This window comes from Aulonocara sp. 'chitande type north' Nkhata Bay, linkage group LG6 (assembly GCF_057382095.1).
Source record: "Aulonocara sp. 'chitande type north' Nkhata Bay isolate Kocher_YH1m ecotype deep benthic linkage group LG6, A_spYH_male_GT1.1, whole genome shotgun sequence".
NCBI classification, from domain to species: Eukaryota; Metazoa; Chordata; class Actinopteri; order Cichliformes; family Cichlidae; genus Aulonocara; species Aulonocara sp. 'chitande type north' Nkhata Bay.
Genome location: NC_141349.1, coordinates 6,155,016 through 6,179,424, shown reverse-complemented (window position 1 = coordinate 6,179,424; position 24,409 = coordinate 6,155,016). Strand labels below are relative to the sequence as shown.

The following is a 24,409-nucleotide window of genomic DNA, read 5'->3' as shown; positions in this document are numbered from 1 at the left end:
GTTATTTGAGAGACAGGCAGCAATTTGTGAAAATTGGGGAATATCAATCAGAGTGTATGGACATTGTTTGTGGAGTTCCGCAGGGGTCAGTATTGGGACCAAAGCTGTTTATCCTCTATATCAATGATATATGCAGAACATCAGATATACTACAGTTTATTCTATTTGCAGATGATACAAATATTTTTTGTACTGGAGAGAACTTACAGCAGCTTTTGGAAATTGTCACACAAGAAATGATTAAACTGAAAACATGGTTTGATAGAAATAAGCTATCATTATTATGTTATACAGACAGAGCAAAGAGCTTCTACAAAAGTTCACCACTGTTCAGGCAGTCGTCAACCAATTTGAAGCCAGAAGTAAGAACTGCCTGCAATGTCACCTTTGTCCACCATGAGGCAGCACTGTTGCATAATGACAGTATTTTGTAATAAAACCAAAATTTAAGCAAGTTTAAGGAGTTTGTTTGTTTAAATCGTTTTGTGACAAAGTATTTCGTTTTTCTCTCTCGTAGCTCTGAAGCTCTTTTCTCAGCAGGACCAGAGTGGGTAGGTTATTACCTCACCCATCTATCACACATTCAGAAACCCAGAGCACCTTTCAGGGAAATCTTTGTTGTGATTTGAATGGAATGAAACACAACAAGTTTCTTTTATTTCCTTCATAGAAAGAGACATGTAGATACAAGTGAGAAAATAGTTCTGCATCTTTGTCATCTGTTAACACTGAACAATAACCACACTTTCCCTTCTGTGTGGTCGCCACACTCGTTTCCTTCGCTTCTCTGTTTTTTCCTCCTGTCTTTCAGAAACTGTCGCTCTCTGTGGGTTGGAAACGTTACACAGGAAGTTACAGAGAAGGACCTCTGTGATCTCTTCAAAATGTAAAGACTGTGTGTGTGTGTGTGTGTCTGTGTGTGTCTATGAAGACATTAAAGCTTTAAAGAGTTTCCAGCAGTGATAGTTTATTAATAGTATTAACCTTTTCTGTGTGTGTTCAGCTTCGGTGAGATTGAAAGCATCAGAGTTCTTCATGAACGCTTCTGTGCCTTTGTCAACTTCAAGAACGCCAACATGGCTGCCAAAGCCCTGGACAAGCTGCAGGTGTGTGACGGGCCTAGAAACTGTCTTCATCATTGGGACTGTCTGTGTCTCGTTACGCTGATTGATACTTCTGAGTGTCAAAAAACTGAATATTGTCATGAAAATTTGTCTTAAAGAAGTTTAACTGCACTGTGTCCTTCTGTCCAGGGGGTGGAGCTCGGGGGCAACAAGCTGGTGATGAGGTACCCAGATCGCTGGATCCACAGGACTGTGTCCTCCATGCAAAGAAGCAGCAGCAGCTTGGCCTCCAACACTGCAGGAACTCAGCCAAGTTCAGCTGCCTCTGGGTACAGAGCGACTCATTAATGTGTATCTGTGGGCTTTCCAGAGGGAGGGTCCCTTACAGTGTGACACAAACAAAATCACCGTAGAATAGTTTTCAGTAGTAGCTGAGAGATGTTACTTTTCTTATTGATCTCTTATCGGATCTCCTCTGCTTCTGTCCACACAGGTCCCGATGGCGGGCACCTTTAAATGGAGATGAGTGCTTTTACTGGCGGACCACAGGCTGTTTCTATGGCGACAAGTGCCGCTTCAAACACATACCAGACCAGCAAGGTCGAGACAAGAAGTCTTGGCAACCATGATGTCCCTTATCTTTTCAGCTCCTGCCCGCAAGGCACATCAAAGTCCACTTGGGAACACTGACAACTGAATGTTTGTGAAGAAACCTGAGACATGGATCACATGTGATAACCAAAGTCAGAAGATGTGACTCTGAAATAATGAAGGACGTTATGCAGACCCTGATCCGGGGAAGAATAAATCCATTTTAAAGAAAATCTTGTAGCAGAGACAGTCCTCAGTGGAAATGTATTTTTCAAGGCTTCACTTGGATTTCAGAAACAGGAGCTCCTGGTTTGTGCACAGACGCATGTCGCAGAGATTTATGGTCCAAATGTTTGGTTGAACCATGTTGGAAACACTTTAGTCCGACACTGGGACAGATTTTAAAAAGAAGTTATTTTCATATCAGTAAAATTAGATTTTGCATATAAAATGTATAAATATTTGCATAAAACAATAAAAACTGATATATGAGACCTTTTATTTTCCCTTACTGTTTGTTGTTTTAGTTTCCAGCTGCTTGCATTTGTTCTTCAGAGAAATTCTCGGGTTTGGGAGTGATGGTTTGATCTTCGCTCTGTGTTATTAAAACAGAAGACAGAGATACAGACGCTCTCATTATGTGTGTTCATGCGTATTAAACTCTTATTTTTCAGTAATGTGAGGCAGAAGAAAGCAATCCCATTGTGAGCTATTTGATTTATTGTTGAGGAGTCTACCAACCACAATCTAAACAGAAGTGGGTTTTCGTTTGTTTGTGTTGTCCGAGACCACATCCTCCTGAACAAGTGCTCTATATGTTAGCTAATTGAGTTTGCCCGGGGCAGAGTGTGCCTGCAGATGGGTTTGAATAGAGATGAAAGGAGCAGCTATGGGTTTATCAGCACCATGAGTGGATCGTTCAGTTTTCCTCCTCTCTGTCAGGTTCTTGGTATTCTGTCAGACTTGTTACTAAATTGTTTTGACTTCCGTGTACAAAATGTATAAGCTATTTTATTGCTTTCTTAATTAATGCACCTCACCCTGCAAACCGAACCTGCAATTTCATTGGACTTTGTGTTAAAGCTTCCCTTCCACTAATGTAGGTTGTTGACATTCTGTTTTATGGCTTTGTTCTGCTTGGCTCTACAGCCGTCTTTTACTTTTGATTTAGTTTGGTGACATTTTTCCTCATTTTATTGTATTTTCTTGGCTGCCGGCTATACAAGCATGTTCTTATCAACTCTGCTTCTTTTTCAGTTTCAAAAAGACACGTCTCCACTTTCTCTTCCAGCTTTTAGTTTAGGAATCAACTCGTCCTTTGCCAGTATAATCCCTGTTTATGAACATGCTACATCTTCCTGTTTTTTGTGGTTGCTGTCCTTGCTAAATAGTAAATAGACTGGTTATTATAGCGCACTTTTCTACTCTATCAGAGCACTCAAAATGCTTCATACAATTTGCTTCGTTCACATTTGTTCAGACAAGCACTTTTTTTTCAAAGCGTAAGTGCCTTCTATTCATACACATTTATACTCTGAAGGAAGTGTAAGGATATTTGGCATGCAGACTGAGAGCAGCCAGGCACCAAACCACCAACCTTCTGATGTAGATGACCCGCTCTGCATCCTGAGCTACTTTCATTTGATGACACTGTCATCTGAGCAGCTTTTCGCTATACAAATACAGGCCATTTTTACCATAACAGTGTTTTGTGAAAGGTCCAAATAAAACCAGCTGTATTCATATCTGTATAATGTATTCATTTTCATTTCAGTCAGAATCAGAGTCATTAAAAGAATAAGTAAATCTCGGGTGGACAATGATACGTGTAAATGATAATGGTCACGAGCAGCTTCATTAGTAATTAATCCTTTGAGACTGCTAAATGATGGCTTCATATTAAATACACATAATGACACCTACAGCACATCCATGCTGTCTTTCATCGGTGGCAGAGGAAGAAACCAGAGCTGTGTAGGTGATCATTTCTGGCTGAAATATATCTGCAACACTGCAGGACATCGTTATGAACACAAGAGGACACTCACACACTTCAGCAAAGGAGAGTGAGCGCATTTGTGTGTGTGTGTGTGTGTTTAGCTCACAGTCACTGAACTGAACTGTAAAAATAACATTTTCAAGATCAGAAGAAATCCTTGGTGTGAAGATTAATCTTAGATTTCAGGCAAGTATTAGTTACATCTAATGAGTGCAGAGGCTGTACTGATGTGTATCTGTCTTGATACACATGTTGCTCTGTGTAATGTTAGAAAATAAGCAGTGACAGCTGTAATGCCCACTGTGATCCTTATTACTTAAGAGTCTTTACCTTACAGTACAAAGGTCATTGAGGGGACCTTTGATTTGGTGCTTTCTAAATAAACTTGAACTGAGTTAAACTGAATCCAAAGCATTTAAAAGAATGAACAGTTCACAGGCACCAGGTGAAAATTTAAAGGAAAACTCTCCGGTATTGTGTTTCACTTTTCTTTATAGAGTCCTTGCTGAGTCAGCACATACCTGACTTAGTCTTTTCTGTTATGTGTCACCTGTTAATAAACTAATCTACACACGCTGTGGATTTCATCAGGAGGTCCCAGTGCCCTTTGCAGATCATAAGTCCGTCATCGAGCAGGTTCTTAACTGATGAGAGGTACGAACACAGTTTTGAAGAAGAACACTGATGTGGCTCTCAGACCTGCACGGAGCACAGGAACACCCACACACACCCACTGATCCTTTTGGTCCTGTTGACTGTCAGGCATGTATTTTGTTTTCCTCTTTCTCTCTCAGGTGGCGAGTCTGGCTGGCTTTGTGGTTGCTCCACCTGCAAGTGAAGCCCTCGTGTTAACAGGCTCCAGCTGCCACACCAGTTACCACTTTTTTATTAACCACAGTATTCAGGGGCTGGTTTGAGCTGCAATGTTCTGTATCTGCTGGTTTCATTTTCTGATCCTGTGCTCTGGTTTGCCCCTGGTGAAAAGGTTTATGTAATCTTTGTGGCAAAAGAGAACTGTTGAGCGATTTTAGATGTTGTGGTTGCATCTTAACCGTGCAGTCCTCTAACCGAGGTAGCAGTTTAAACAGAATCAGGATTCATAACAAAGGTTTTGAACATAACTTTTGTGTGATTAAGAACTCAAAACCCCACTGCATTATTTACTCCTTTGCTGGATACTGAATCTTTTAGAAGAGTCATTTAACAGCTTTTTGGAGGCACTGCATTTGTTGGACTTGTTGGATTCAAAACATTGCTAGAGCTTTAGAAAACAATCATCTTCTACCACAGTCTCCTTGATTTTATAAAGACTTTGCACTAAAGTAACACACTGCAGCAGTGTAGGGTAATGACACTGGGTCCAGGGATTTCATCCTGAAACTTGGCAGTCAGGGTGCTGCTGCCTGTCTCCTGTAACCTTGTGCATGCTTGTGAGACACAGCAAACCTTCTTTCCCACCACATCAATATTTAAACTGCACATCAATATGTGAGATGGCAAGTATTGACGTGGCATCTTAATCTAAACTTCCTACAGAGAAATAACAAGATAACAACACATAACTCACTCTTGATTATAATAACTAAGAATTCAAGGCAGAAAGCAAGGCACATGGCTGTGGGGCTGTGACAGAGCTGGCAGAAGATCCTTAAATATTGTCTGAGTCTAGTCTCTAGTTTATGCAATCCCCAATTTCCCATCAGCTTTGCTGCATCAATTTTAACTTTGCTGGGCACTTAGTGATTCTTTCTGTTTTGTTTCCTTTTTGCATCAGGGTATTGTTTACCCTCACTTTTACCAGCCACACTACACACAGAAGTGGGGGTAACAAAACATCCCTACTTAAACTTGTTTTAAGGGTTAGCCTAGCTTGCCAAAGAACATTTTTTAGTCATTTAAAACTCTATCAGTATATTAGCTATACCTAGCATACTTTTTAGCCGTCCTACTACTGAACTGTTAGGATTCCACTCAGCAGTTATTATCTTCCTTCTGGACAAAAAACAGCTCTAGAGAGATTTAAACTGAACTTGAACCCATGAAACATGAAACATCTATTCATGGCCCAGTTTTCAAAATGATCATTAATAAAGTCAGGCCTGAAGTTTTCAAAAAAGACTCATGTTAAAATGTTTTCTATTGTCCTCAGCAGTTGTATCAGAGGCAGTCCTTTTTTTCTTAAGGTGATATTTTAAGAACATAAAGCTGCATGCAAAGTGTTGTGAGAGAATCACTTCTTTATTTAAGCGCGGGGGTTTACAGGTTTAAAGTCTGTTCATGCATGTTAAGCATGTACAGAGGAAGGAAGACAGCCAGATAACTCTGTTACATTTTCCAACCACAGAGAGCACGGTCTTCAGAGACAGCATCTTCAACACTGGCAGAAATTGTGGCTGGTTTACAACATGTTACATGTTGTGTGATCTACCTGCTGATGGGATTCATGAGACGAGAGGAGCAGCCATGAGTTCAACTGCAGCAGCAACTGGATTGGTTCTCTTCCTTCTCTCGCTGCCAGGTAATTCTGTAATAGTAAGTCAGTCTTGAGGTAGATCACAACTGAACTGTTTTTGATTGGTTTTTACACCACACCATCTGCAGCACATAGCTGTTAAAGGTTTGCATTTCCAATACTGCAACTGAATACAGATTGTAGAAAAGTTTTTTTTATTTATTGTCTCCACTGCATTTAATGGACAAATACAATTTTCAGGCTGCTTTAACTTGGGTTGAAGTTTCTTAACAGAAACTAACAGATAAACAGAAAGTGAATTCCCAGCCATTTTCTTTTCTTTTCTTTTCTTTTCTTTTCTTTTCTTTTCTTTTCTTTTCTTTGTTTTTTGCACAAACACATAGTTCCTGGTTCCTAAACATGTTTTGTAAATTATATTGTGAGATAAATTCTAGGCACACAGCGAAATTTGTATGTCACCTGAATAATTTACTACACTATATAATGGCCCTTTCATGCCACTGCAATTTATTTTACATAGACAACATTTGACAACATTTTGTCATATTTCTGTAATGGATGTATTATGCAAATTGTTATATTTGTAATAACAAACCCACAGATACCATTATTATTATCTTGTTTTTGATTTACTGATTTACTGTTTTGAGTTTAATTCCACCGTCAGGCCGGGGTCTTTCTGTGTGGAGTTTGCATGTTCTCCCCGTGTTTGCGTGGGTTCTCTCCGGGTACTCTGGCTTCCTCCCACAGTCCAAAGACATGCAGTTAGTGGGGATAGGTTAATTGGAAACACTAAATTGCCCATAGGGTGAATGCGGGAGAATGTGAGTGAATGGTTATCTCTGTCTATGTGTTAGTCCTGCAACAGACCTGCGACCTGTCCAGGGTGTACCCTGCCTCTTGCCCTAAGACAGCTGGTATAGGCTGCAGCCCGCTGCCAGCGAATGGATGGATGTACTTACTGTTTTGACTCATTCTCACAGCCTGCAAAGACTTGTTTTCAAAGAAAAATCACATCATTAACTCACTCAGAAATTGACTGGATGAAGACTTCTGAATGGACATGGTCTCGCATATGTAAACAACAAGAACAACAAAAACAAAAATACCTTCCTAAATACTTAATACCATATGCATGATAAAAAATCTCAGGAACAATAAATCTGTGCTGCTTATTCTGAGAAAAGGTTCTCAGAACTTTTACTGAAACAATATGTTTGTTGTTGCCATTAATCTAGTTTCTGATGTGTTCTGTGTTACAGTGGTACCGAGTCAGAATGATTATGCAGTGACTTACACTTCTACTCAGATCTGTGCCTTTAAAGGATCAACAGTGGTCATAGGCTGCTCCTTCAAACACCCTTCAAGAGTAATTGTGTTAAAAAGAGTTTGGTTCACTAAAGGGAACAATTATAATCCTGAAGATCTGAAAACAGACCCAGCGTATGCAGGTCGAGTGTCGTACAGTTCTGACTGGAAGGGCTACACTCTGACAATCAGAGACCTGAGAGAGAGCGACTCAGCTGTGTACAAGTTCAGGTTTGAAACAAACCAGAAAAATTTTACTGGTTTACCTGGAGTCACTCTGACTGTCACAGGTAACATTTTTATTTACACATCAGTCAAACCTTGTTATGAACATAACTGTGTGTGTTTGCGTATGGATAATGGATGTTAAAATTTCTCCTCTGATATTATTTCTTGACATAATCAGCTCTTCAGGTACACGTGGAAACATCATCATATTCCAACTGGGCAACACTGACTTGTCAGAGTAGTTGTCGACTAAATTATCATCCCTCCTACATCTGGTACAAAAATGGACACAAGATTTCTAGTAGAAACCAGTATCGGTATTCAGCCAATCTGAATCCTTCAGATAGCTACTCCTGTGCTGTAAGAGATTTCTCCTCTCCTTCAGTGTGTGAGTTTATTTCAGTTACATAAAACCATCTCATAGAGTCATTACATACATCTGAATAAAAATAGTCAAACTCACAGTAACTACTTTCTAAATCTGACTTCAAAATCATTTAATGTTTCAGGTGTCCGAGATGATTCATGCAACAGAGTGAATTACAGCAACAGAAGAATCTGTGCATTCAAAGGATCATCAGTGGACATTTCTTGTACTTACAACAGTTATGAAAGTCCAATCCAATCAAAGTCCTGGTTCCGTTCTGGTCGTGGATCTGAGGACCTCACAGAAGACTCCCAGTATGCAGATCGTGTTCAGGTGACTGAAAGAGAGAGAGGACGCTCCACTCTGAGAATCAGAGACCTGACAGAGAGTGATTCAGCCGAGTATCACTTCAAATTCAAAACACAAAGATTTGAATGGAAGAGTAGTTTACCTGGAACAACTCTGACTGTCACAGGTACTGATCAACACACACTGATGGATATTTAATCAGGAACAACTTTATACTTTATCTGCATATATATATATATATATATATATATATATATATATATATATATATATATATATATATATATACACATATATGTATATATATATATATATATACACACATATATGTATATACATATACTGCACTTTCACTTTTAACTTTTGAGGGATTTCATGTTTACACTTTGAGAGAATGATCATTTTCATGAATTCATCTACTCAGAACTGAATTCCCTATTATGACTCCTTCAGTGTGAGAGTGACTGACATCTTATTTATTGTTTCTTGTCCACTGGTCAAGATGTTCAGGTCAGAGGGTTCAATGGACGACAGTTGGATTGTGTCACCAGATGTGATCCTTATGTTTCTTATGTCTGGTACAAAAATGGACAACAAGTGATTGGAGCCAGCTCTTCTTCTTATGACGTGTCACGTGACACTTCAAACAGCTACCCATATCAAAGGTCATATGACAATAAAAACAGCTACTCATGTGCTTTAAAAGGATTTGAGGATTTTCACTCTTCGTTAGTTTGTGAGTTCACTTTGAGGTTTTACGTGAATTAAAACTTCTTATCTGGGTAATAATTAATGTCATGTTCTGTCATTAAATTTGTTTTAAAATGTTTTAATTGTAATTTTTCAGGTACACAGGGTCAACGGTGCAACAAAGTGAATTACAGTAAAAGAAAAATCTGTGCATTCAAAGGCTCATCAGTGGACATTTCATGTACTTACAACAGTTATGAAAGTTCAATCCAATCAAAGTCCTGGTTCCGTTCTGGTCGTGGATCTGAGGACCTCACAGAAGACTCCCAGTATGCAGGTCGTGTTGAGGTGACTGAAACAGAGCGAGGACGCTCCACTCTGAGAATCAGAGACCTGACAGAGAGTGATTCAGCCGAGTATCACTTCAAATTCAAAACACAAGACTTTGAATGGAAGAGTAGTTTACCTGGAACAACTCTGACTGTCACAGGTACTGATCAACACACAGTGACTCATAATTTCATTCAGTTGAATTTTACAAACTGAATCTTGTGTTGTTAATTATTTACTTGTTGGTGTCTTTGTGGTTTGACTATTTAACAATGTGAATACTTTAATTTCACACAGCTCTGCAGGTGAAGGTGAGCAGAATAATACCAGTCCATGAGTGTCAGACTGAGGCAGAGCTGAAGTGTGAAAGCAGCTGCAGTCCAGCTGGTCGTCTTTCTTTCATCTGGTTCAAGAACGGACAGAAAAACACAAAACAGCAAACTTCTACTTATACAGACTGCTTTTATCCTGGAGACAACATCTCCTGTGCTTTCACAGGATATGAGGATTACCACTCTCCACCAGTGTGTGAGTTCACTTCATGATTCAGTCACAGACTTTTATCATTCTGACAGATTATAAATAACTTCAAAGTGACGATAGTTCGAGTCAGGTTCACAAAATTGAAACCTTCATTCAGTTTTGTGTGTGTTCGTGATCAGAGGACAGGATATATCAGCTCCTTTCACTGCCCAGCTGTAGGCTACTGCATAGTGAAGATATCATATACTCTAATGAAAGACGGCCGTACGCCGAACGATTTTTGAGCAGGAAATCTGCTTCATGTAAGGAAACAAGGAGCTCTTCCTTTGGAAGTTTGGAAAGATCGTTCATTGTTCTCTCACTGCCAGGCCTATTTCATGTGACTTTTTTTTTCTTCATAATTCAGGAACATGATGATTCTGCAGTCACAATATGGATATCAATGTTAAACGTGTGATAAATAAGAGTTAACTAAACTTGAACTAATTACCCATTTCAAACCAAACTGTCACAGTTCTGGGTCATTTTGACCCAGCATTTTCTGTTTCTTATATTTTGATGTTTTTCTAGACCAGGGGTCGGCAACCTTTCTGATGACGAGTGCCATTTAAAATTTCCTCAGAAGTCAGTGTGCCATATGATTGCATTAGCAATAAATTGAATAACGCTCTATATGAACAGTTACGCACTATATAGAACCACTTTCTAGAATTATATTTGTTTGCAGATGTTGGCAGCTGTCAGCGAATAGTTATCAGCTATTTTGAAACAAAAAAAAGACACTTTTTATCCATAACAAGAACTCCATAACAGCAAATGAACTGTACAACAGAAAATACAAATGTTATTTATGGTCTCCTCACAACGATGATAAGAAAAATAAACTAAGCCAATATAGCATGTCTGTTAATACAAAGACACACATGTTAATGTGATCTCTGGTCTCCCACTCAGAGACACAGGTCTCTGAGTGCCCATTCAGATGGCTACCTGAGGACACTCCTCATGTGAGAGAAAATCTGCTCACACAGATATTTAGAGCCAAGTACTGTCAATAAGGCCTCTGCAATGTTCTGAAGACAGTTAAACTTGTCAGGTAGTGATGTCCAGCAGGTGAAAATGCAGCTCCATGAACACACACAGCTGTGGATTCCAGCTGCTTCGATGTCGCATTAACTGGTATTAACTCAGCCAGTTAATGCGAGACAAATCCAGCTGCTCATTAAAGATCTCTGGTTTGATCAGAAAATAAAACATTGGTCCATACACCTGAAAGTCCCAATTTGCAGTGTGCACCGAGGTGCGGCCATTTATTTTTTGATGCACCTTCTCAGATTAATTCCCTGGGTGTCGTGCCCAGGGCTGGACTGGGACAAAAAATCAGCGCGGGCATTTTGACTAAAGACTTGCCCACCAGGTATTAAAGCCATAAAGCCTTTGAATGAAAACAAACGCTGTTGTGACAGTGATGTACACTGTCTTGTTGGTATATGTATGATTTCTATACATTTTACATCAGATAACACCTTTGGTTGTAAGATTCAGATAATTATTTAATAACAGCCAGACATTTTAAATGAGAATAAGAAAGTACATCTTTGTGCCCCCCTTTCCCTGTTAATGCCCTACCTGCCCCCCCTGGCAAAACTTTGCTAGACCCGCCCCTGCACAGTTACCAGCTGTCAGCTACTTAGAAACAGATCCTGGTGTTATTTCTCAGAAACAGTTCATAACTTCCCTTCAACTCATTCATGTCACCTAAAAGGTAAACCTGTTTCTCCATCACCTGTTCATCTCTGATGATTCAGTAAGGACATCTCCTGATTTCATGTTTCCCTCTCGCCACATATCCAAACCGATATCATGACCAGCAGCTTTTACAGCTGTGGCTCCAGCAAACATCAGCTGATACTAGAAAGTAATCCATCCATCCATCCATTCGCTTCCGCTTATCCTTTTCAGGGTCGCGGGGGGCGCTGGAGCCTATCCCAGCTGTCATAGGGCAAGAGGCGGGGTACACCCTGGACAGGTCGCCAGTCTGTCGCAGGGCTAACACAAAGGGACAGACAACCATTCGCACATTCACACCTAGTGGCAATTTGGATTATCCAGTTAACCTATCCCCACAAGCTGCATGTCTTTGGACAGTGGGAGGAAGCCGGAGTACCGGAGAGAACCCACGCAAACACGGGGAGAACATGCAAACTCCACACAGAAAGACCCCGGCCTGATGGTGGAATTGAACTCAGGACCTTCTTGCTGTGCGGCAACAGTGCTAACCACCTTGCCACCGTGCTGCCCACTAGAAAGTAATATTAAATAAATTCTAACAACAGCTGATCAAGCTTAAATGTGCTGCTGTTGTTTAGTGCGACATCCGGCGGTTTCTTCTTTCTGGCGCAAAGTGGCGATAAACAAACAAGAGAGAAAAGCCGATCAGCTGATCATTGATCAGTTTCATGATTAAAGTAGCAACAGGTGAGGGAGGGGGAAAGAATGAGGCAGCTGTGCAGCGTAACGACACAGAATAACTCCAGCTTTGTCCCATACTTCAGCTAGAATGTAAAAAAAACCACACAAACTGCATCCCTTCTCAGCTCAACACGAAACACAAATATTGTCTCTGAATGCGGGAGGATTCCGTCTTTTTACGGGACAGTTGGCAACTCTACTAACTAACCTTATAAATAAAATAAAGTTCACTATCAGTAACATCATAGCACCCACCCAGCTGTATAGAAAATCCATCATGCTAGCTAGTATGCAGTACGAGTTATTGTAACTGACTGTAGAAAGTCAGCACAACGAAAATAAACTCCACCTAAACTTGGTTTATATCTGACCCAGACAGACTGCAGGTCATAACTTCTTACCTGAAGTTCAGTTCAAACTCGGACCAGCGGCCACCTTGGGTCTCTCCTCCTCCTGCCTCCCCTTTCCCTCATCCACCTGTTGGCTTCCACCACTTGCTAATGTTACTGAATCTGTGGAAGCTCCACCACAGCCACCACCAAACAACTGAGTTATTTTTTACACACCGGCCAGCATCTGGCCAATCCACCACCTTTCATTGTTTATACCGTTACAATAAAAAATTTAAAAAAATAATCTGGCCACCCAGCAAATGCCCGATAGCCAGTCCAGCTATGGTCGTGCCATCAGTTAACCCTTCGCGTGCCAACTGTGGCACGCGTGCCTAGGGTTGCAGACCCCTGTTCTAGATTATATTTATGTTCTAAATCATAATCTAGCCCTGCAAGGGACATGGGAGAAAAAAAAATTACGATGAACTTTTGCGAGATCTCGCAAAACTAACTCGGGATCTCGCAAAAGTTTTGCAAAAGTTGAATTCCAACAATGGCGGCAGCTACTTAGTTGTACTATTACTCTTTCTGGGTCACAAAATAAACTTTTAAGATATTTTGAGGTGTGAATGTAGCTGTTTAAACGTCAAATAACTGCTCGGTTTACAAGACATCACATATTTGCAAAAGTGCTCTGACGTTTTTGGAGATGTCTGACACCCACCATCTCGAAGCTAACGGGAGGTTGAGACCTACTACAGCCGGGGGGAACACCGCTCTCCCGGCACATCGTGCTTCGAACTCCCGGTCGGCTTCGAGCAGGCGGTCTCCGAAATGTTTTCACTTTTGCGAGATCCCGAGTTTGTTTTGCGAGATCTCGCAAAAGTCCGTCTTAATTTTTTTTTCTCCCATGTCCCTTGCGGGGCTCCGTAATGTTATGATTCTCAAGATATGCTTTTTTGCTTATTATTATTCTAGGTTTCAGTTTGGTTCTGGTTATAAGTTTAGTTTGATGTTAATTCTTCTTTTAGTCTCTGTCGTCTTTGGGTTCCCTGTGTTATATTCTTTCAGTCTGCCTCAGTGTCAGGTCTGTGTCTTTGTAAATTGTTCTGTGTTTCCTGTTATATATTGATAGTCCCAGTCTGATGTCATAATGTTCAGTTTTACTTCTCCCCTGTCTCGTTAGTCTAATTTCTCCCAGCTGTGTCTCCCTCCTGTTTCCCATTCCCTGATTACTCCCCAGTGTATATAAGCCCTGTGTTTGCCGGTAACGGAACACACACTCTTTGTTGCGTTGTTAATGTCTGCTTACCCTCAGTTTACGCTGTGTGTTCCGTTACCTGTTTTGCCTGCCTGTTAGTTTATTTTTTCCTCAGTATAGTTAGTCTTCTGTTCAGTCTGCAAGCTGCAATAAAGCTGTTTGAGTTTACCTTTGCGTCAGTGAGTCCTGCATTTTGGGTCCTTCCTCTCTGCCTGCCTGCACACAGCCATGACAGAAACAATCAATTCTAAAAGCTGAGAAAATCATTTTTGTGCCTAATCCAGCCAACCTGAATTATAGCCTTATCATATCATCATTAAATTTGTTTTTGGAAGGCATGCTTAATTAATTCAGAAGATACCGTTACCAATGTAATGAGCATTGCGGTACTCGTACCTGTGTGGCAATTTTGAACAAGAGATAAGCAGCAGTGCTCTGACTACACAGAGGGTTAGTTGCAGATGTAAAGTCTGTCCTGTGAATTGTGAGAGTGGTAAGACTGAGAAACTCAATTGATCTATACAAAACACGTTTATATGCTGAAGATAACAGATTCAGAAAATGACTGATAATTAAATTGCTTTATTTATTGTGTTTGTTAAAATCTAATCAAATCTAATCAATCTTTATATTCTCTCTCCTAGATGCTCCAAAATTTGCTTCAGTACTGGTGCTGAATAACTCTCATGAGATAGTGGAGGGTAGCTCTGTGAATCTGACCTGCAGCAGTGATGCTAACCCAGCAGCTAATTACACCTGGTACAAGGACAAAAAAACAATCAGTACAAAACAAGAGCTCATCTTCAGATCCATCCAGTCTTCTGACTCTGGAGAGTATAATTGTACCGCTAAGAATGAGCTGGGTCAAAGACCATCTGAAGTCATCTCTATCAATGTGAAATGTGAGTGAAGACAGTTATCTTTGCATAATTAATAGTTTTAACAGCAATTTTTTTTTACAACCAAACAAGGCCACACTTTACAAACCCCGATACAGTCATAGAGTCAGAGTAAATGCTGCAGGTCTAAAACCTTTATCAGTATTCAGTTATAGAAAAGGTTTAATATGTCACAAATTTTAGGTCAAACAGGAACAGGAATGCATGTTTTTTAGTATATTTTCTATTTCTCCTCCAGATGCTCCAAAGCTTGCCTCTGTGTCAGTGAGTCCCTCTGCTGAGATAGTGGAGGGCAGTTCAGTCACTCTGACCTGCAGCAGTGATGCTAACCCAGCAGCTAATTACACCTGGTACAAGGAGAACAAATTATTGCTTCATGGACCAGTGGGAAGGTACCATTTCTCCTCCATCAGCTCTGAGCACAGCGGGAACTACTCGTGCAAAGCTGAGAATCTGTATGGACCAGCACAGTCCGTAACTCTATACATAGATGTTGAGTGTAAGTATTTCAGTGAACAGCTCAGAAAACATGTCTGGTTGCAAATAATTGCGCTATTAAGTACTCACTAGCACTAGATGAGGCTAAAAAAAAGACCAGAATTTTTGGTCATACTTTTTTCAAAATTATTTGCTAACTGACAAATGACTTGTGATTGAGTCTTTGCAGTAAGTAAATGGTTTTATAGTCGGACTCTCCTCCCTCCTTTTTCACGTCATGCCCGTCTTTTATACTATCTATGATGCAAACATGCTAAACTATAATTATAGGTATGATAAGGTTCTGGGATTGAATCTTCTTGCCAGCTGTGTGGAGTTTACATGTTCTCCCTGTGTGGGTTCTCTCCTGGTGCTCTGGCTTCCTCCCACAGTCCAAGGACATGCATATGAGGTTAATCAGTAATTCTAATCTGGCAGTAGCGGTCAATATGAATGTTTGTCTCTTTCTCTGTTAGTGTGCTTTAATGCTCACCATTTATAGTCTGTCACTGTGCCCCTGTGTGAACAGGATAAACTGGATTAAGACATTACAGTACATCCAGAAAGTATTTCCCGTGCTTTACTTGTTCCATATTTTGTCATATTACAGCCTTATTCTAAATGGTTAGCAAATGTTTTCACTTTGTCATTATGGTGTATTGTGTGTAGAACTTTAAGGCTGTAACATTACAAAAATGTGGAACTGGAAGTTAAGCGTGGTGAACACTTTTCTGAATGTACTGTACATGCAAAGAGTTTACAACCATGTGTTTTATGTAATCTATATATTCTGACTCTGCATTATTGGGTTTCTAAAAATGTCAAAAAATAAATAAATACTGATTAACCTAAACAAAACAAGGCTTTCAAATATTGACGACTGGTCTCCAATATGCTGCAGATCCTCCGAGGCTTCCCTCTGTGTCAGTGAGTCCCTCTGCTGAGATAGTGGAGGGCAGTTCAGTGACTCTGACCTGTAGCAGTGATGCTAACCCAGCAGCTAGTTACACCTGGTACAAGGAGAATGAAGACTCAGCAAAAGCATCAGGCCAGAACTTCACCATCACTGACTTCAGACCCGAACACATTGGGAGTTATTACTGTGTTGCACAGAACACAAGAGGACATCATAACTCCACCTTACAGCTGATTGTTACAGCAAGTAAGTGACTAAATTTATAAATTTGCCCATTTATCTCTGCATCATTTCATCATTTCAGAAATAAATAAATAAAAATTGACCTGAACATTGATACATGTAGAAATATTACACTAGGATCTAAGTGTGTGCGTGATTCATCAACTAGACAGTTAAACATCATTGTCTTTGCTAGGCAGTTCCAAAAATACTAGTTATATTGTTCTTACTTTATTAATGTAAAACAGCATTTACCAGTTCAAAGATGTTACAGATGGCTAACTCCCCATTTCTCTCTTTTTTGTTGAAGTTGTAATCACGCAAAATAGATGACAGTGCCTATAGTACTTTGACATTGAGAAAATAAGATCAGATCAGGAATAAATAGATACAGCATTACCCAAATATAATACTTTGCAAAAAATAGAAAAATGTAGACTACCAGTCAAAAGTTTTTAGATCATCCCAGTCTTTCCAAAATGTATTTTAAACCTAAGCCATGTTTAGCAAATATAACAGCTGAACACGCCTGTGGCATTCTTTCTACAATAGAAATCAAACATTGTTCAGAGAGTTCTTACCATATCTGTTGCAGAAATTCACATAAACATGCAGCACCTGTAGGTTGCTTTGCTTTCACTCTTCTGTCCAGTTCATCCCAAACTAGCTCGATGGGGTTTAGGTCTGAGGACTGTGCTGGCCACTTCATGGTTTCAAGCTTACGACCTTGTTCTTTTTTCTTGAGGTAGTTCTGGAATAGCTTGGACTACATTTTGGGTCATTATCTTTCTGTAGGATGAACCCCTGACCAACTAGGCACATACTAGAGGGTATTACATGGATAAGCAGAATGCTGTCGTAGGCGTTTTGGTTCAGGGCGACTCTGTACAAGTCACCGATCCTGGATCCAGCAAAACAGCCCCAGACCATCACACGTCCTCCTCCATGGTTGACAGTTGATGCCACCCACTGTGGAGCTATCCTTCCTCCTACTCGACAACGTACCAGCTGTCAGAATAAAAGCCACTTTAGCAGGAATTAGATGCAAAACCACAGTCCATGAGTCATAAACTAGAAGGTTTTGGTCTGATATGCTTTATGTTCATTCTTAACCCTAGAACACTATCGCTATAAATAGTAACACGATCACTAATGCCGGGTGATTTATACCCGGTATAATATAACCAATGAACAGTAATCAAATATATCAAAATATGACAACACATGACAAATTAGAGTGGTCTTCTTTTACTTTCAACTGTGCCATGTCTAACAAAATGAAAAATAAAACTCCTAAAACAAAATAATGACTCTGGAAAGCTGGTCTTTGGTCCACCCATTCCTGGGACATTTGAGACTTCCCTGGTGATGGCACAGGCTCCTCGACACGCAAACAGCTGCAGGAGTGAGAAATCATGTAAATGTATTTTCACCCAGCGATAGTGTTCTAGGGTTAATAGACCCAAAATCCTGTAATCCAGTTACTAATCCAGAGTTTGTTTCCCAGGTTTAGTGAAATCAGCTGCAATTGCATCGATGACTATTTTCTTTTTGGCTATCGTAATCCTCTCTGCAGTCATATTCATAAGGTGAGCAGATCAGTTTTTAAAATGAACTACAATTAGTTCTTCACTCTTGTCATCCAAAGATTCCTGAAATTCCAATGCTCATTGTTCAATGTTCGTTCTCTGTTCTGTATAGAAAAACGAGGCCCTTAAAAGTCATTTTCTCCAAAGACAGGACAAACAGCATCGCACAGGTAAGGAAGAAAGGGTGATTAAATGGTCATCACACATAAGATAAATACAAAACTAATGTGAAAGAGCTGTACTGTAGGAGTATCTCTGGTTATGGCTGCACACAGTTGTCCCAACTGAGGATTGGTTCTAAGTTTACTATTGATCTACATCCTTCCCTGACATATGATCACAAGTGATCACAATTGTGGATACAAGCAATTGGAAATGAGCTTCCTCCGAAGGGTGGCTGACCTTTCCCTCAATGATAGGGTGAGAACTTTGGCCATCCAGGAGGGGCTCAGAGTGGAGCTGTGCTGCTCCTCGATATAGAAAGGAACCGGTTGAGTTGGTTCGAGCATCTGACAAGGATGAATCTTGGTGCCTCTTGGGTGAGGTGTTTTAGGCATGTCCCACCGGGAAGAGGCCCTGGGGCAGACCCAGGATGTACTGGAGAAATTATATCTTTCTGCTGGCCTGGGAATGCCTTGGTGTTTCTCAGGATAAGCTGGAGAAGGTGACTGGGGAGAGGGAGGTCTGGGCTTCTCGATCTGACCCTGGATAAGCAGAAGAAGATGGATGGATGGATGGATGGATGGACGGACGGACGGGCGGACGGATGGATATGGGCTCAAAGTGTGGTCATAAATATTTTGTACTTGTAAATCAGGATTTGTATGTGTAAAAAAAATTTGTGTGTGCGTAAAAAAGATTTTTATGTGGACTTAGCCAAAAAAATACATGTGAAACTCTGCAAGTTACAAGTACGAATTTTGACCCTATTTTTATTCCTTTCATCTGATTGGTCAATGTCATGTCAATCACAAATTTAACTATCAAATCAGAGAACAGATAGGTTTGGCTGTTGGAGGGGGCTTTTTAGTTCAAAAAAGCCCCCTCCGACAGCCAAACCTATCTGCAGTTCAGCAGGTCCTTGAAGGGTAATACAGTTTGAAGCTGGAGGATCTCTATGTAAATATTGATAGAAGCTAGGTCCCCTAACTTTCAGCAGCTGTTGAAAGGATAAAGTTGTGGTATATCAGTGGTTAGAAATACCATTATTACTTTAGGATTAGTTTAACACAAAGTCAGGGCTGACCCGGGACCATTGCTGTGAGCCACAGTGCGCAGCATAAAGGTCCTTTCACATCAGACGCAGGATGTGCTGCTAATGCTAACTGCTAACTAAAAGCCAAGGATCCAGAATTTGTTGCGCTGGCTGCTGAATTCTGTGGGTTTTTACAGCAGCTCTACCTGTACTAGATGCACCTGCTCCTTGTCGTTTCTATCTCGGACTTTGTGTTGTCTACAAGAGTTTCAATAAAAACATGTATGCTAATTCATAACGAAGAAAGCTTTGTAACTATCCCCACTAGTGAAGACTGTCATTTCCAAAACACTGTGTCCTTCTGTTATTTTCCTTCAGGTGGTCATTCTCACTCACTTAGTTTTTGCCGTCACCATCTTTTGCTGGGGATACTTACCTCTCCAAAAACAGATACAGTCCACTCATGGTGGACCCTATGATGTCCAACCCTGTTTCTGTGGGATTCATTTGAGTATTAAGTATTCTTATTGCTGAAAATTTTTTCTTCAGAAAAGTGCATCTCCAGAACATGATGGCCCTTCAGCTCCACCAGCAGAGCAGCAGGACGACCTTTGCTACGCCAGTGTCAGTTTCTCAAAGAGCCAAGAAGATCCTCTCTACTCCAACATTATGCCCACTAAACCCAAAGGACAAAATGAAGAAGATGAGGAAGAGGGAGGGGGAGATGTGGAATACTCTCTTGTCAAGTTTATTAATGGAGCCCAAGGGTGAGCCTCTTTATTTGTCCACAATGTTGAAAAATGTTTATTGCTTTGATTGTTGTTCCTATGACTTTTTTTCCTTAATTAACGCTCATAATATTGTGAGATTCTTATTATAAAATCTTCATAATTCAGTATTTTTATCATTACAGATTAAGAGGTGAACAGGCTGTGGAAGATTCATCTGCACTGTACAGCACAGTCAGGAAAATCTACCATTGAGTCTGTAAGGATGTGTTTGTATTTATTAAAGAGTGTTGAGCGTTTTTGGTTAATGGTCTTTTGGAAAACTGGGAATGAAGAAGAAATTTTCCATGACAGCTAGGCTTTAATTTGTTTGATATGTATAGTGTAGAGCATTTTAAATGTATTCACATTTGTGCATGAATGTGGTTTCAACACAGATTTGTTTGTATGCACTGTTTGTGAATGACTCACTCTCCTGATCAGTGTATGTCCACATGTACACTCTTGCTTCCTTCATTTTCTAATGCGATCATTCAAATGCATTATAGCTCCGTCTCCATGCACTGATGACTGTTTTATGTATCTATCAACTCAAAGAGATTTTTTATTTACCGTGGCTTCGTTTATTTTTTAAGAACGTGACTTATTTACCAATGCTTTCACTCTCATAATAACCTGACTGGAATGCACTGATATATATTATTTAATGAAAAAAAAAACTTTAATAAATATTTCTTAAGGGCTTAAGGATTTTTTTCATGGGTTTAATTGTTTGTAAGTGAGGGGACATGTTTTTATATTTCATATTTTAATATGCAGTGGTATTCATTCATTAAATAGATTTAATAAACACACATACCCACACACCTCTGACTGCACTGTAGGTGGGTATTTTACAGTTGGGCAGATGTGAAGGAGCAGGGTCAAGTTTCTCAGTAGATGGCAAATAATAATTTGTGCATCCTTTATATCTCATATCAGTGTTGCTCCAGCTGTTTGGTTGCTTAGCTCTGTCCACAAGATTTAGACAGCCTGTCCATCCATGTGTCCATCTGTCCTTCAGCATCTTGACAACTGCTGACCAGATCCACAGTTTGAGGTAGTTTGGGTGAGTGGATCTGTCGTTGTGTCATGTCATGGGTTCCTGGTTTCTCTTTGTCCCATGTCTTCTGTCTTCTTTATCTCTGTCACTGTGGTTACTGTTAGATTGTCTGTGTTAATTGTCTTTCAGTAGTTTCTATTTTTGGTTGAAGGTTTGGTTTCTAATGTGTCTTATTCTAGAATTAGAAGTGACTGTTTGCCTGTAACTGTTTTTACTTGCGCCCCGTTCCCAGCTGTGTCTTGTTTTTCAGCCCATCTTCTGTATACATAATACACAGGCAGGTTTGTTTCAGTATCTTTAGTTACGCCCCTTTCATTGCTTTAACCCATCAAAGCCCAATTATAATCTAAAACTCAGTCAGTCAGTTTAGGGGAAGTCTGTAAATTGAAAGAGTAAAAATAACCGCAAGTGTCCACAGAGCTAGCCTCAGTAAACCACAGTGTTAGCCGCCAGCCTGGTTGGTTAAACTGTTCCATGTTTCAGATTTTATGCTTTCTCTGTGCTTCATGACCATTCTTGGTTTCTGATATGCTGAACAGCACAAGAAAATTAAGAAATAAGAAGTTATATAATTAATGAAACTGAAAATAAGTGTTGCAGTGGTAAAATGCAGCTGCCTGATCACCAGACCAGTGAAATGCATTTATTTTTATTGCCTTCTCAGCATTTTGACCGTGTTATGTGCAGTTAGTGCAGTAGAACTTTACACAACAGACTGCAAGACAAACAAGAAGTGACAGTGCATGTCTTTAAAGAATAAATAAAAATCCGAGACCAATCAAATTTTAATGCCTGTACTAAACCGACCCCACATATACCACAATAAAGTGAAAGCAGACGATAAAGAGCAACATGATGCTGGACCTCCAAAACATCTGCTGATGTTTATCATATATATATATATATATATATATATATATATATATATATATATATATATATATATATATATATTTGTTAAATGATTGAATGATCATCAAACACTACTGTAAATAATAATTTTATTGCAATTAATTCTCTTCTAACAAATGGTGTCATGGATGGGGGGAGTACATGTTTCAGACTGCCCCACCCAGCCTATAGTGTATTGAAGATTTCATGCACAGTTTCCATTTCATGTTGGGAATATACAGATATTCAAATATTAAGCTTATTTCATACCATAAAGAGGAAGGAAACCAGCACAGACAACTGATTTGTGGTTTCCATACTTTCAAAAAAGTCACAAGTTTTGTTTAAGATTGCGTGAGCTGTGCTATTTATTACTTTAGATAAGTGATTGTTGATGCACAGATCTGATGAACCCTTTAGTCTAACAGTGGCTAACAGTACCTGTCTGTGTCTGGTACTGTACATTTATGTCAGGTAACGACCCTCATTTACTGGATCACCACTATCGATACCTTCTGCAAGTCGTTCCCTTTGAAACGTAATTCTTTGTGGCACACATTCAACAACATGTGGAAACATTCCTCAGAGATTTTGCTCCATATCAACATGACGGCATCACACAGTTAGTGAAGATTTGTTGGCTGCACAGCCCTCGCGTAAATCTCCCGTTCTACCACATCCCAAAGGTGCTCTGTGTAGAGGCCATATGAATACAGTGCACACTGTCATGTTCAAGAAACCCGTTCAAGATGATTTGAGCTTTCTGACATGGTGTGTTATTCTGCTGGTGTCATGGTCTGGGTGAGTGCTGGCGTAATTATCTGTTTTGCTGCCTCCACCTCTGGGTGGAGTCGCCGTGCTCTGGCACGCCTCCTCACCTGTGAGCAATTTTGCTGCCAGCATTTAAGACCACCGCTCACCCCTACTCGCCGCCAAGTGTTCAGCTAACCATAGTTACTGATGGTCACCACAGTCTTAGTCTAAAGAGGTGTTTTTCACAGAAAGCCACTGATGCTATGTTTATCTCTGTAGACTTCCAGCCGACTGCTGCGCTCAATCCCGAACAATACTCACCCTCATCCTGTTGCTGGTTTAATCGTGGCTGTTCAGTTTCTCGCATCTGCAGTTTATTCTACTCACCTGGCTGCTCTCCAGTCGTCGTCACAGCGCCCTACGGATTACCCGCTCTGGAATCTGGCTGCTCATTCGGACCTTTTGACCTCTCCCCTTTCGTCAGCTGTAAGACTGAGATGACTCAACTTTGATTCTCCTCTTCTGGACTTCAGGGCTTTGTCATTAAATCTCCTCTTTTCTTTGCAGTGTTCGGAGACTCCCAGTTGCATTTCCCGATGCCCTTCCCACTAGCCTTGAACCTAAGTCTACTAAATGAATTAACGTTCCTCATGTTTAACATGTTTGTGCTTAGTTCTAGTCATAGTTTGTCGTTTATGTCATAGATCTAGAACAGCGGTCCCCAACCCCCGGGCCTCGGACCGGTACCGGTCCGTGAGTCGTTTGGTACAGGGCCGCGAGAGTTGAGGCTCAGGTGTGAAATGTATAGTTTTCAGGGTTTTTATTGGTTTTCAGCCTTATTTTGTTATCATTTTTATCATTAACTTGGTTTTCCTGGGTCTTTTCACGTGTGTTATGAATAAATTTTCTTTTTTTCGGTACTGGTACTAGTTCGAAAGGAGCCAGCTGAGGTGGTTCGGGCATCTGACAAGGATGCCCCCTGGGCGCCTCCTGGGTGAGGTGTTCCAGGCATGTCCCACCGGGAGGAGGCCCCGGGGCAGACCCAGGACAGACTGGAGAGATTATATCTCTCGGCTGGCCTGGGAACGCCTTGGTGTTCCCCCGGATAAGCTGGATGAGGTGGCTGGGGAGAGGGAGGTCTGGGCCTCTTTGCTTAGGCTGCTGCCCCCGCGACCCGGCCTCGGATAAAGCGGATGAAGATGGATGGATGGATGGATGGTACTAGTACCTAGACCCGGTTTGTAGAGTACGCTTGGGGAGTGTGATTGTGTGTACAGCGTCTCTTTATGTCTGTCTCCACGTTGGTTGAGTGTGGAGTGAGTGCATATGAGAGCATGAGGGTGGGAATGGATGTTTGTGTCTGTGTGTGCCTGTATGTCTGTGTCTATATGTCAGGTTGGGTATCAGACGCCACCTCTCTGGGGACACCTCAGGCCCTCCAAGGTTTGGAGGCCTATCTCCACCCACCACCACTTCCCCTGCCGGTGGCGGACTCCCTCAGGTGTCGGTGTGTTGGTGGTTCTTTGTGTCTGGGGGTGGGCGTCCGGGTACACACCGGCTCACTCCTTGGCGGCCGCTTGTCGGGGCCTGGGGCCTGGGACTCGCTCGGGCCCCTTTGGAGGTGGGGTGCCCCCGGCCTCTCGGCCTAGGGCTCGGTCACTCAGGCGCAGCTGGGGGCCGGCGGAGCTCACGGGCGCGTCACTGCAACTCCCCCTGACTTCTGCTCCGCG

At 40.9% G+C, this 24,409-nt stretch overlaps 2 protein-coding genes across 2 annotated transcripts in view; both read left to right on the top strand.

Annotated features, from left to right (window-relative positions):
• Window positions 1-2,944, top strand: part of LOC147327138 (uncharacterized) — a 30,306-nt gene extending 27,362 nt beyond the window's left edge. Inside the window, exons 12-17 of the mRNA XM_086294763.1 lie at window positions 295-362; window positions 518-551; window positions 812-886; window positions 1,004-1,106; window positions 1,254-1,393; window positions 1,558-2,944. Of these exons, the coding sequence (XP_086150889.1) occupies window positions 295-362; window positions 518-551; window positions 812-886; window positions 1,004-1,106; window positions 1,254-1,393; window positions 1,558-1,693 (556 nt within the window). The 3' untranslated portion in view covers window positions 1,694-2,944. The remainder of the gene's footprint in view (window positions 1-294; window positions 363-517; window positions 552-811; window positions 887-1,003; window positions 1,107-1,253; window positions 1,394-1,557) is intronic.
• Window positions 2,945-5,914: 2,970 nt separating this feature from the next.
• LOC147327137 (uncharacterized) lies at window positions 5,915-23,899 on the top strand. The gene is made up of 15 exons (XM_086294762.1): window positions 5,915-6,172; window positions 7,390-7,725; window positions 7,842-8,051; window positions 8,173-8,505; window positions 8,842-9,075; window positions 9,187-9,519; window positions 9,657-9,887; window positions 14,552-14,809; window positions 15,045-15,305; window positions 16,185-16,445; window positions 17,929-18,010; window positions 18,123-18,180; window positions 19,755-19,972; window positions 20,119-20,192; window positions 22,959-23,899. Exons 1-14 carry the CDS (start codon window positions 5,932-5,934, stop codon window positions 20,186-20,188), a joined length of 3,126 nt encoding a protein of 1,041 aa, XP_086150888.1. The 5' UTR covers window positions 5,915-5,931; the 3' UTR covers window positions 20,189-20,192; window positions 22,959-23,899.
• Window positions 23,900-24,409: the final 510 nt, after the last annotated feature.